This window comes from Microtus ochrogaster, unplaced genomic scaffold (genome assembly GCF_000317375.1).
Source record: "Microtus ochrogaster isolate Prairie Vole_2 unplaced genomic scaffold, MicOch1.0 UNK1, whole genome shotgun sequence".
NCBI lineage: Eukaryota > Metazoa > Chordata > Mammalia > Rodentia > Cricetidae > Microtus > Microtus ochrogaster.
Genome location: NW_004949099.1, coordinates 20,312,751 through 20,326,405, shown reverse-complemented (window position 1 = coordinate 20,326,405; position 13,655 = coordinate 20,312,751). Strand labels below are relative to the sequence as shown.

General features: G+C 37.8%; 1 protein-coding gene across 8 annotated transcripts in view; it reads right to left on the bottom strand.

The window, feature by feature from the left end:
- The window catches only part of Cntn4 (contactin 4), a 1,000,475-nt gene that overhangs the window by 520,648 nt on the left and 466,172 nt on the right, over positions 1-13,655 (bottom strand). For all 8 annotated transcript variants that reach the window (XM_026788153.1, XM_026788152.1, XM_026788157.1 and 5 more), the window contains one exon: positions 971-1,118. In XM_026788153.1, the coding sequence (XP_026643954.1) occupies positions 971-1,025 (55 nt within the window). In that variant the 5' untranslated portion in view covers positions 1,026-1,118. The remainder of the gene's footprint in view (positions 1-970; positions 1,119-13,655) is intronic.

Below are 13,655 nucleotides of genomic sequence, written 5' to 3'. Positions count from 1 at the left end.
CAAAATTCGAGAAGCCATTGTTTTTTAAACACAGCGTAGTAATCTAATGTGTATATATTCCACACTTTCTTCATCCATTCCTCCATTGAAGGGTATCTAGGTTGTTTCCAGGTTCTGGCTATTACAAATAATACTGCTATGATAAATGTATAAATTGTTTAAAGAATAGGAATTCAAAAGTCCTATTTGTTTCAGGACTTCATGTCACAAAAAAAACCAAAACAACAAACAACAAACAAACAAACAAAAACTCTTTAAGTATATTCACATGTCCTAGGAATTAACACTTTGACCAACAGATCAGGTCAATCTAAATCATTTAAAAAGACTCTGAAAGATGCGTACCAATCCAAGCCAGGAAACAATTCCCATGGACTTACAATGCATCACTCCTGAATCACACATGTCAGGTACTCAAATCACCCAGACAACTGAAAAAGTCCTAGACAACACGTTTGAATGTTTAAAGCCCCTTTTCTAGTGGTTGCCCATGAGTATTACCCTCTGTATTTTATTTTATGGTTATTAGAGGCTATAGGCGCACTGAAACGAAAAGCACAGAGTAATAAGATGGTGTGAATTGAAAGAACTACTCAGATAAGATCCCATCCACTGACAGCAAACAGGCAACACTTCTGACTATATCATTAGATTTACTGCCTAACATCTCCGTGCAATTGAGACCCAGGATGAGCAAAAAAAGCAATGTTCAAACTAAATAATGACTTAAAAAGCTGTAAAGGGAAAGTTCAACAGATGAAACATCACTGTGATGTCTGGACAGAGCACCATGAAAAGAGCCAGTAAAAGACTGGCAAGAAGGTGTATTCACCACTGTCAGCAAACGCTAGCCACAGTAACCTGCACAATTAGGATTTTACCATCGCTGTCTAAAGCAAAGGCCCACTTTTGAATTAGTGTGAAATACAGTGGCACTTTTAAATCAAAAACTTTTGAAATGACACTCTACCTGCAAGGCACAACATGAATGATTGCAGCACTAGCAGTTCCCATGGCAACCTCATCTTCAGTTTCCGAGGTCAAAGGAGTTTCGAGTCCAATAACAAGTGAATAGAACCGCTGCTTCTGCTCCTTTTAAGTTTTGTGCAACCTTTAATCTGTGGACAAGAAGAGACATTACAGTGAGATTTGGATCCGTGTCTCCTTACAGTCTCTGAATATCTGCCTTTAATTGAATAAGTATAAAATCCGCTTGTGGAAAATATTGAAGAAAACAAAAGAACACTGAATTATAAATATGAAGACAGTAAAAGCATCCTACTTCTATTTTATTTTGAGATAGGGTTTTTCTATAAAGCCTATGCTGGTTCTCAGCTTCAAATTCTCCTGGGTCAGCCTCCTCAGTGTTGGGATTACAAATGTAGATGAACATGCTTAACCCACTTCATATTCCTTTCTTTCAAACAATGCAAAGGTAAGGGCCAGGCCTAGTATGCCCCTGTATAGACCTGGTACTAAATAAGAATCTCTCTTGATTAGGAAGGAATTAACTTGAAGGCAGTAGAAGAGATCTTGATTTGACAGATTGTTCTCTGTCCTTTCATATCTTGTTTTGCTATTTTTCCCCGGAAAATAGTAAATTCAAAAAAATTAAATAGCAAGATATCCAAAGAATGAGATTAAAAAAAAAATGTGAGTTTTTACAGGTCTCAATTTGAACTCTGAATTTCTAGAATGGAAGTGGGTGTGAAAACTCTAATCACTCTGCCAATTCATGTATTCACTTCTGTGTTCCACATTCTATTTTAAAATTGTGCTACAATATGAATATGGCTTTTTGAATATGCTATTGGAAGGTTCACGTACAAGAGGCTTGGCATAGGGTGTTATAAAGTAAGATAATGAGATCTGAGAAAGGCTGGACTCAGTGGGATCTGATTATGCCTCTGAAGGAGATGTCCTCGAAAGGGATTAAACTCTCAAGGGACCCATGAATCCTTGCAAGAGTGATTTATTACAGAAAGCCCTGACTCACTCATTCCTTGGCTCCTGTTAGCTACTGTCTTCTCTTTCTCTTGCCTGTATTCCTCCCTTCCAGTGACCTCAGAGTTATTGCCAGAGTCTGTACAAATCTGCTTAGACTTCAAGCTTCCAAAACTAAAAGTTACAACAAACCTCCTTTTCTACCCTGAGTAGCTGCCTTGGGTGATTCATTGAACTGAAGAAAAATGGGGCACAACGAAAGGCAACCAAGGTACAGAGCTCCAGTGTCGACTGAAATATATCTTCCCAATTATGAATTGCTGTCAACTGGACGGGAATGGAAAAACCAAGACAAAATTTAAAAAAGAAGGAAGAATCTATACTGTTCACAGGAAAATAGATACAGCAGGAGACAACCTTAAGTAAATTAACTCAGTCTCAGAAAGATAAATATCATTTGTTTCTTTTATGCATGGATCCTGTCTCACTGAGATTTAAAATCACATATGTACAGATAACATGGAAGTAGAAACAAAGCTTCCTGGAAAGACAAAGGGAACCAATGTGAGGGAAACAGGGAGGAGGAGGAGTATTGACCAGTGATGGGGATGGGCTCACTGTGTGTTATGTACTTGTAGGAATGTAGCTTTATCTAACACTGTAAAATAAATTAATTAAATACAAAGTATGGAGAGATTTTTTTTGAAAAGGAATTTACTCTTAAATCATCTGCTGATAAACAGCTCCCTTAAATAAACAATAACAATATTTTTTTTCCACTGGCTAGAAATCTTAAACTAGAATTCTGGAGTAAAGATAGGCATTTTATTCTGTGAGCCTTTCAAAAGCTACATAAACAAATGCATGAGTCAAGTTAAGAAACCATTGGCATTATGGAGAGCCCTGACACCTCCTGGCAGAAAGGGGCAGATCTGTCCATGCCCTGTTCAATCAGAGCAAGGGCATGTGGGGCCCAGGCCCAGATTTATAGAAGTACATACAACTTTTCAAAGAAAAAACATTGCTTTTTGAAAACTGATCAAGTTTTAATGATTGGCATTCAGTTTAAAATATTTTAAGATAAGATCGGGCCCGTTCGGTAAGACTGAACACTTGAGGATGGAACACTCAGCCTTAAACAAAACATTTACATTTCCTCTAAGGTTCGGCGTACATTACAAAATAAAGGATGTAAAGGACACAAGAGCAAGAAGTTAGTGGGATGAGCTGTAAAATTCCATCTAGGCAAGATACACTGGTGAGCTCAGGAACTCCCAGCAGCTGCTAATATTCGAACTGGCTCTGCATTGAAACTCAGGCACACATGAATGAAGGACTGACTTATTGGTACTGAGCTACTAAGGGACAGGAGAGGCACTGCCTTCTAGTTTGTCCCCATCAATGGCCCCACTAGGTAATTTCAACCAATGCTCACACAAATGGCTCTAAATAAGTGGGCCAAAAGTCAACTCAAATGTCATGAATCTTGGAATGGGACTGGTATGAATGATAGAGTCAGGGGCTGGGTGAGAGAGGCTGGGGTGGGGAATAAGACTAATAAGAATATATTATAGGTGTGTCTGTATAAAATGCTAAAAAATATGTATAAATTAATTCACAAATGCACAACAAATGAAATTTTCTTTTCTATTGGACCAAATGAACACTTATGGAGTTAACTTTCTAACTGTAGTTAGTGTCCTAGGCCGTCAGTAAAAACTGCTGAGTCAGAACCTACAGATGATGATTATAGAAATCGTAAACATTACCTGTATTTGAACCTGTCTACTAAAGGCTACAGACAGTGACTTTGCAAAAGACTCTATGCATTATGATTTCATAATCTCAAAATTTCTATTCTATATCCACTGTGATAGTTAGTTTTATGTCAGTTTGACACTAGCTAGAGTTATTTTGGAAGAAGAAATCTCAAGGGGGAAAACGTGCCTACCAGAGTTGCCTTTGGTACATTTTCTTCATTGGTGATTGATGCATAAGGGCCCAGACTATTATGGGTGATTCCAGCCCTAGACAGATGGTCTTTGGGTTCTGTCAAATGCAGCTTGAGCAAGCTGGGAGCAAGTTAGTAAAAAGCACCTCTCTAGGGCCTCTGCAATAGTTCCTGCCTCCACGTCCTGGCCCAGTTCGAGTTATTGTCCTGATTTTATTCAAAGACAGACTGTGATTTGGAACTGTATTCTGAAACACTTTTCTCCCAAGGTTATGGTATTTTATATCAGCAATCCAAAACCTGACTAAGACATTTACTTAGGTTATGTTATTTTTCAATAAATCTGAGAGAAAAAAAATTAAACAAATTTTACTCTGTTACCAGAAGATCACTACATGCTTTTAGTGTTTCTCTCATCCACACATTTTCCTATACATTATGCAGGCAGTCATGCATGATACTTCTATGGAGTATCATCTGCTTTCCAGATACAAGGGACCTGTTTAAATAAACAACATGCTGTCTCTAGCCTTTAGCAGCTTGCGCTCCAGTGGAGACAGCTACTCATATCTTCATTGACTGTACAGTATGCCTTTCTTGTGGAAGGGTGAAACTATCTGGTTTAGAAAGCCCTTAGGAAGGTGAGGAGTCCCCTAACCCCTGTTCCTGAAGGCTGAGTATGACTCTTACTATACATCTGACAACCACATAACAAAAACAACAAACTCCAGAGTCAGGAAACTGGCACTCTGGCAGCAACTAACTATGTAGTCCTAAGTATTTCTTGGCTTTCTTGTGAAGGTAGCTTTGGAAAAAACTGTCCTGGTTAAGACTAAGAAACCACTTTGAAAACTATAAAGTACCTCCACTTATCAGATATGATGACTACTACAGCCTCAATCCATATATATGTATAAATGTAATGCATATACGCATCATGGAAACCCTGAGTATATTTTATTGACATTAACCTGAGGCTTTTCATCTCATTCTCGTGTATGACATACACACTATGAGCAAATACAGGCTTCTGTGTAAAGGTGCTCTTAGGATTAATTTACTATACCTGGTCACTGAACAACCTTAATGTCTGCCAGAAAGACAAAAGAAGAGAAGGTCCAGTCCCTAGAGAACTGATCCCTTTTGCAGCCTGAAATAGCTCCTGCTGTGATAGAACCAGACATAATACATTGTGACGACAAGAGAGACCTTTGACCTGTTATCTGCTGATGTGGCTGAAAGGGAGTTGTGTCTCTAATTGGTTATGTTCAGATACTCTTATAACATGAATGGCGATTAGGGCGTTTTGGATAAACAGGATGTGCTGATCAATGAAAACTATTAATGTCTAAATAGAGTGATCAGAGTATTAATAATTAATTTGCCACGGTAATGTCATCTCAGATCTGGAGATTGATCTACAATGTTAAGCAGTTTCTAGGAGCAATTAAAACCAGCTTAGGAAATGTATCCAGTTACAAGACCAAGATTTAGCTCCTGATAATGATACTATTTACAGGGCATCTTCTTTGAAGAGTTGGAGAAATTCAAGAACCGTATAGACATTTATTTACATTCTGGTGATAAGGTTCACTCTTAATAATCAGAAATAATGGTGTCCTTGATGGTCATTTTTCTAGTGGGCAGGATTATCAGAAGCAGTAGGTTTTTCTGAGGGGGGGCTGGAGATTCACGGCCCTCATGTGGAACCGTGGTGCAGGATAGAAAGTTTCATATTTTCGGTTTTCTGGTCAGCGCCAAAAAGAAAGGTGCAGGATAAGCTGAGAGTTATGGCAGCAATAGATCTCCCGTGCAGCTTGGAGCTCTCTCTGCTTTATTGGAAGATAGCTGCAACAGAGGTAGTATACTACGCACTAACTCCTAGATCTTCTCCAGGACTGACACATAAATCCTGGAGAGGATGCTGCACAATGAAACAGAACTTGGTTATTTTTCTCTGAGGAAGAAGTAGATAGATAACTGAGAATTCTACTTTTTAAAAAAATATTCTCATACTAAGCAAAAATTCCCCCGATCCTTCAAGCAATGGCTACACTAGTAATTGAACAAAAGAATAAATCACCGAAGAAACTACAGAAGAATGATTTAGTCCACCATTGACAGCCTTGATTTCCAGGATTGTATGCAACAGCCACTCCATGGCCTAAAATATATTCTGACACTTGGTTAGATTAAAATTTTGGTGGCATTCATGTGGTAGGGACAATATTAAGTGGTGGGTGTGCAGAGACAAACAAGGCAAGACTTTGTCTTTAGTGAGCATACAGTTTATTTGTGAAGGGCAAATAAACCAGTAATTATAATTCAACACAAAGCATCTGGTGGATGTGTTAAGGAAAGTTGCAAAGGCAGAAAAAAAAAAGGGGGAAGGCATCCAGAAATGGGTGGGGCAAGGTCTTCAAATATGTACTTCAAAGGGGCTGCATTAATCAATCTTAATGACCAAATAATGGAGAAAAAGCTTCCTAATGCCAACTACTGGAAAAATCAACAGTCAAGAAATGGATCTCAGATAGTGTCAGGTTATAGAGACACAGAAGAGTAAAATGTGCACCCCGCCACACTGGCTGTGGTTTCATCTTGAACCTACCACTCTCCGGCATGTGGTTCATCTGCAAAATAATTGAAAAAATATGTAAATTATGTGCTTCTTGGACAGATTAAGGAGAAAATCCATGAACCTCTTAGCGTGGGTACTGTCCTAGAGTTGGCTCAGAAGCTATCCTTGTTAAAGATAGCTGGGAACAAGTGTAGTTTGGGGTTCTGAAACAAAAAAGTTATTAAAGATAAGTTCAATACTAATTTCCAACCAGTCTTCATGGTGTATTTAAAGGTTTTGAACCTGGACTGAAGAGGCAGTTCAGTCAGTAAAGCACTTATCTCCCAAGAATGAGGACCTGAATTTGGATCCACAAAAGCAACATAAAACACTGGGTTTGGTGGCACGTTGTCACAGGAGCAATGACTTCTCCATGGGCAGACTTTCAGACTTGCTTTGGAAGGGCAAGGGCAGACCTAGAATAGCTTTCAAGAGGGACAGGATCCCAAGTAGCTGACATCTCTGTGCAAGGACCTACTTTCCAATCCAGCCCTCATAGCAATAAATATTTAACTTATTTCTTGTCCTTTTCTCCCATGGTCAAAAAGGTAATTATATCTTCAATTACTAAATATGATCTTAATCTATATTGCATTTTTCAAGGCCTCTAATCATGAAGACCAAGCAGAAAAAGGCTGGATTTAAAATGAAGCACATTGAATTCTTTCTGGTTTTGTCATGAACCATGTGGTTTGGAGAGCCGTGTAATCTCGAATTGTGTTGGATATTCTGTAGGTTGGAAATCACACATGAGCCTTTCTCTGCTACCAGAGAGCATTCTATAGGTAAACCAAAATGCTTTGTGCATGCTTATTCATGATTAGGCTCATATTCAAAGTTAACTTTTTCCACTCGTCCTTATCAAACCGAGTTTGTAAATTTATAAAGAAACGTCTCTGCTTTCTCCTTTGACATTTAATAGGCACATAGAACGATAGTGACTTGTCAGCAAAGGGAGTCACGAAAGAGCTGGAATGCAAATGGAAGAATAAATGTACCTAACATCTTTTATGGGTGTACAGTGTTTTTACATTCACTTCTCATTTAGACTTTCACAACCACGCTGGGGTCAGGTAGCACTGTCCTTTCTAAAATAACAGCTTTGAAAATTAGAATGTGAGAGCCTATGGAACTTTTCCAGGATCAAATATTCAGATATCAATACAGGCTCTATTCAAATCCATGTCTTCATACTAAAGTAGTTGACTTTCTGCTATAAGCAATGAATTGTTTTTTTGGAAAGTAAAATGTCTCCCAAAGTCTGATCTCATGTTTTGATTGTGATGTTCTATTCCAATTCTACTTTTTATTTTGTTCTCTGCCAAAGCCAACCTGGACTATCAGCAAGCAAAAGTACAGAATGCATATAACATTCAAATAATATGGATTTTAGGGCTGAATCTTTGTCAGAAGGCCACAATTCTCAATAATTAATTCAGAATGCCTCTCCCCCATATGTAAGTACAACAGGAAGTTTGGTTTTCTTGCTAATTATTATTTACTGACAGCATTGACATTCTTAGTTGAGGAATTGAAAAGAAGATCATTTGAAGTTTCATTGTATGGCTGATCACATTCTAGCTCTACAATTGGCTATTGGGGGGTCCTGTAAATCACAATGGTGGAAAAGCAGTGAACATAAATGAAAACATGAAGAAAAGTGAGATTCCACAGAAAGCAACGTGCCTGATATACAGATGAGAAAATGGACTGTAATCAGATTTTAATATTCACTCCATCAACAGATTTTTTTTAAAAAAGTTATATAAATGGTAATATACAAATTAAAAAGGTCAAGGCCTCGACTCACAAAAAATTTTAAACTCACCTGGGAAGACACGGTGAGTGTGCAAGTTAGCTTATAATCAAATAAGAACTACAGACAATCTACCTGTTTTATGGTATACCATCTGGTTTAAAGATTCTTGACTACTGAAAACTCAAATGTTTCTTAAGATAGATCATTTAACTTTGTCTTTTGTGTTAGCATTGTTCTCTAACAACTCTTCCATTCCTATGTGGTACCCATCCCTTCTGATTTGCTGGAGATTGTAATGGTCAGACTGCTAGCAATGGTGGGGAAAAGATCATTGTTTGCTTTAATTGTCTGCCTTGCTTAGGGCAAGAATGTGAGAAATACTGGTAATGCATTTGAGACGTCACAACTAATAACCAAGTGGTTGACATGAGTGAGATAGAATTCCTTACATACATCCTACAAACTCTCCTAGAAGCTGATTTTGATGATATCTACCAAGACCACATCAGAGAGGACCTCAAGAAATGGTGAACCTTACTCTCTGTGTAATTAAAAGATTTATACCAAAACAGTACTTTTTACTTTGTTGATTCTACATAATGATTATGTCAAGCAGATATGTTCTACGGTAGAAGGCAGTTATGCCATATTAATTTCAAACTCAATTGAAGGTATCAGAATTTCAGGAGTTATAGGTAGTTGCGAGCAACCCATTAAAGGTACAGGAAACTAAATTCAAGTCTCCTGGTAGAGTAACATGGGCTTTGAGCTGCTAATTCATCTTTTCTGCCCACATTGCCAATTCTCAAAAAACCTCCTTCATCGAAAAGTACTGCTAATTTCTCCATGTGGTCTTTCCTCTTAATAGTTTCCTTGACATTGGCCTTCTATACATGGCTACTAAGAGTACACCTGCAAAAATCAAAGTATTTCTAATAATCATAATATGGTATTACAAATACACCACTGATCTAAACTTCAGAATAACTGGGGTCCAGGCTCAGTGGTAATACTGTCTCATTGCACAATTCCCTTCAATGTTAGAGAGGGCTGAACCAGAATGTGAAGTTTTCTAAAACATTGAATTCCACTGCTATCTCAGAAAAGAGCTGTCTCTTCATATTTAGTTAAAGAAAAAGCAATCACCAAGCTTTTCTCATCAATGGGTTTCCCCCTATATTCTCTATTCCCCATCTCAAAAATAGTTTGAGATATTTTGCCTATGAAATCTGTGCACTGGATTGTTACAGGAAATTGAATCCCTAGCTACAAACACATAATCATGATCAATATCTTCCATAAGGAATATCTTATTGTAATGGTCTGTCCTATCCCTTTAAGAGACAAGCCCTGCCCACACCCACCCCATTAACTGCTGTGGCAGGCAGATCTTCCTTTCTGCCAGCAGACCAAGTCCTTCCCTTTCCATCTCTCTTTCAAAGAGGCAGCTTCTGTCTATCCCTTCTACCCACTTCTCCTCTTCCTCTGTCTCTGTCTCTTTTTCTGCCTCTCTCTGTTCTTTCCCCATCTCTCCTTCCCTTTCATAACACACCAAATAAATATCCAACTTCACTTTGCATGGGGGTGCCTATCTCTCTTGGTTTCTCACCCACCATGTAGCTTCCTGCCTGGGACCTGGCTGCCTTTGTGGCCTGATGTGGTCTCAGGACCCGCTGCCAGCTGCCTGTCACAGCTCAGGGACCTGTAGTGTGGTGTCATGGCCCACTGCCCACTGTTGCCATTCGAGGCCTGCAGCCTTTCTGCCGCTATGCCCCTCAGGGAATCTGCAGCATTTTATTTTTACCATTACACTTACTGTATTGACTCTTGAACTTTTATTTAACTTTTATATATATTAAATGAATATATAAACATAGCTTCCTCACTCTCATTTAGGAAGTAGCTTTCCATTCTAGGCTTTTTCTATTGTTTCTTAAAATTGATAATCAAGTTTATCTTATGTGCTATTCATTTAATTTTTCTCTTCTGTTAATGAATTTGCCTTATGGATAAGAGTTCTTTTACCTTACACAGGGATTTTCAATGACAATAATATCTTGTTCTACTGTTTTTCAAATTTAGTTATATCATATATTTCAGATAATATATTTTTATCTGAATGTCATCAATTGCATTTCTTTCCTCCCTCCTTTCTTCCATCTCTCTTTCAACATATTTTAACATTAGTGATTTCTTTATCCGGTTTCATTTTTAACTGTGTATCACAAATTTTCCTTGTTCTCTTTATGATAGTGAATTCATTCAATAAGCTCAAATATACCCTGTAGCACAGCAGCTTTAACAAGTGCAATGAAATCAGGACAAAGAGATACTGAGTATTTAAATAAAGACTCCTTTTCAGTTTATGTGTATGAACGTTTTGCATGTATGTATGTATGTGTACCATGTGCTTTCCTGGTACCTACAGAAGGAAGAAGGAGGAGGCCTTATAAGGAAAGTTGGAGATGATTGTGAGCTACCACGTAGGTGCTGAGAAATGGACCCAGGTTTTCTGCCAGAGCACAAGTGTCTTTCAACTTCTGAGTCATTTCCCCAGCACAGGCATTGAACATTTGAACAAACCTGCTTAAACAAAGCAAATAGAAAGAGCCCAAAACTTCTATTACAATTCAGTTGAAAACACAAATTTTGCCTATTTCTCCTGAAATGTTGTTCATAATTCTCCACAGAGATGATACTTGCATGTATGGAGAACACACATCAAAATGTAATAGGAAATAATCACCATGAAAGACGCTGTGATTAAATCCTTCAATCATGGTGGTAATACAATGAAGGAACATAATACAAAATTACTATGGAAATGATAAATAATAGACATCATTTACAGAATTTTTATGGAGAAGTAGTTACCTGTGAATTAACTTTAAGTAATATAATCTTTAAAATAACACTTAAGGTAGAAAGAAACATAGTTTTCATTTTATAGGTTAAGTAAATTGCTCTTTGTCAGTCTTAGGAGAAAAAGACTAATTTCAAGGTTAAATATTACCTTCCTAAGACTATTGAAGAATACTTTACATCGAGACAGGCTGTTTTGTTATAGTTTGATGAGATCAAAAATATATATAAAAGCATACAACATTGCCACCAGACAAACAAAATAATTCTATCCTGCCCTGTAGTGAATTGTAAAGTGTTACTTCATGGTCATTTAAGTATTCTTGAATTTACCAAAGTAGATGCGTGGGGCCAATGTTCTGCTTTAAAAGCAGAGCTTTTGTTTTACATTCTGATGACTCTGATGCTTTATCTTTCCATTAGAATGCCATTCCTATAGCATCGTGTTTCATTACAATAAAAACAAGAACAAGAGTAAATCATTGCTCAGGAAAGACACATGCCTGGCGCCTCTCCCTTCTTCCTCTCCCTCAGAGAGTAATGCTAATTGATTGGCACTCATTCCTGCTTAGCCTGAGGGCAGCCCCAGAATCTTCTCAACACAGCATTTCAAATAGACACGACAAAATCAATATATGTTGCAAAGAAAATAAAAATATCATGCTCCCCTTTGTAAGTTCAACATTTTGGCTGTAGCATCATACCAGGCAGGTCTAAATCCCAGCTTTACCACTTAGCTGTTGACCTTAGGCAAGTCATTTAACCTCTCCTGACCTCACTTTCTTCTTTGGTAAAATGACGGTAAAGATGTGGAGTTGTTGAAAAGAATATGAGAGAAAAATATTTATAATTGGAGTCCGAGAAAAAGCTGAGCATGGTTTTGAGGAGGAAGATTTGTTGAAGGAAGATAGGAAAAGCCCTGAAATCATCAGGCATTGGGAAGAAACCTAGGCAGAGAGGAGTGCCTAATGTACAAAGGAAATCCTCGGTTACCCTTCCAAGTGAGCATGACAGGAGAGAGAGTCGGGAACTAAAGACCAAGGGCAGGGACCAGAAGGTACATTCTTATTCAGGCTTTCTGGGTAGAAGAAAGCAAACTCCACAAGCTTTTGGGCTCCTACCACAAGCAGAGGAAATAACATTTCTTAAGCAACCATCTCACGTTTGTTTTCTTCCTGCCCACTGGTGTGCTGCACAGTGCCAATTCTGTTAAACTCCCAAATAAATCACTGTTAATGAAGCATGTTACAATACAGACAGCAACAGGCATTTTTTAATCACCTAAACTAAAGAAGAGCTAAAGGTAAGCACAAAACACTCTAATACCTAATACATTAGGTGTCAGATTTAAAGAGGAAAGAGGCATGCAACATTCAGGGCTTTTACTTGCATGCACTTAGTGGGGAAGCAAAGCTTACTAGTATATTTATCATTATGCACAGCTTGCCGATTGCTCAGACAGCCAAATCAGATATCTGGGAGCTTAAAAAGAGTCTGTACTTATTTCATCAAAACCAGAAGATTTCCAACAAAAACAGTTCCCAAAGACTTCTGTGATGGTCTATACCAATAAAGGGGGTAAATAAAATCTTACTCACAAATTATTCAGTGAATGCTAGCAGCAGGTTTGAGGTTAACGGAGCAAGGAACCAAAAAGTTCTACTCATGGAAATCATTTTATTTTGCCATGAAACAAATAATAAAACACTTTGTTAACGCAGTAGAGCTGTAACATAAAAGCATAGGCACTAGAAAATATATTGTCTTTGTTGATAGACCCAATATTCATTCTTGCTTTTTAAGACTTTGAAGCTGCTTCCCATCTTCTACTTTTTCATATTTAAAATGGAAATATAACCACAATTTTCAGAAGTTTTTAAAGAAGCTCATGAGATACTGCAAACAAGATTATATTGCCATAATGGAAGCAGAAACGAATCTATTGCCAGCACTTTGCTAGATCAGCATAATTCCTTTTTACATTCTAAATCTCTTCCTCATCCTCACAAATAACTGTAGCTATGACCCATCATCAAAGGAGCTTCTCATTCCAACAAATGGAGACCATTGCAGAAAATCACCCTGGACACATTGCAGAGATCAATATATCACAAGGACCCATTTTCAACCGATACATCTAAATCACTGTTACTGCATCAATAGATCAAGGATCGTTACAGAAGAGGAGACAGGAAAGATTATTAAGAGTCAGAATATTAGGTAGCTTACTGCAAAACAATGTTTCTCAGAAATGTCTACCTAGAAAAAAAAGTTGCCTAAAAAAGATACACAGAATAAACTCATTTTGGCTGAAAAGAATACTGACAAATCCATCATCAGAAGCCTTTTTAAATTTTTTTTAATATAAAGTTTTTTTTTCCATTTTACATACCAACCATAGTTCCCGCTCCCTCCTCTCCTCCCACGCATCCTCCACCTTGGCTTCACCCAACTCCCCATCCACTTCTCAGAAAGGACTCCATGGGGAGTCAACAAATTCTGGTGTATCAAATTGAGGC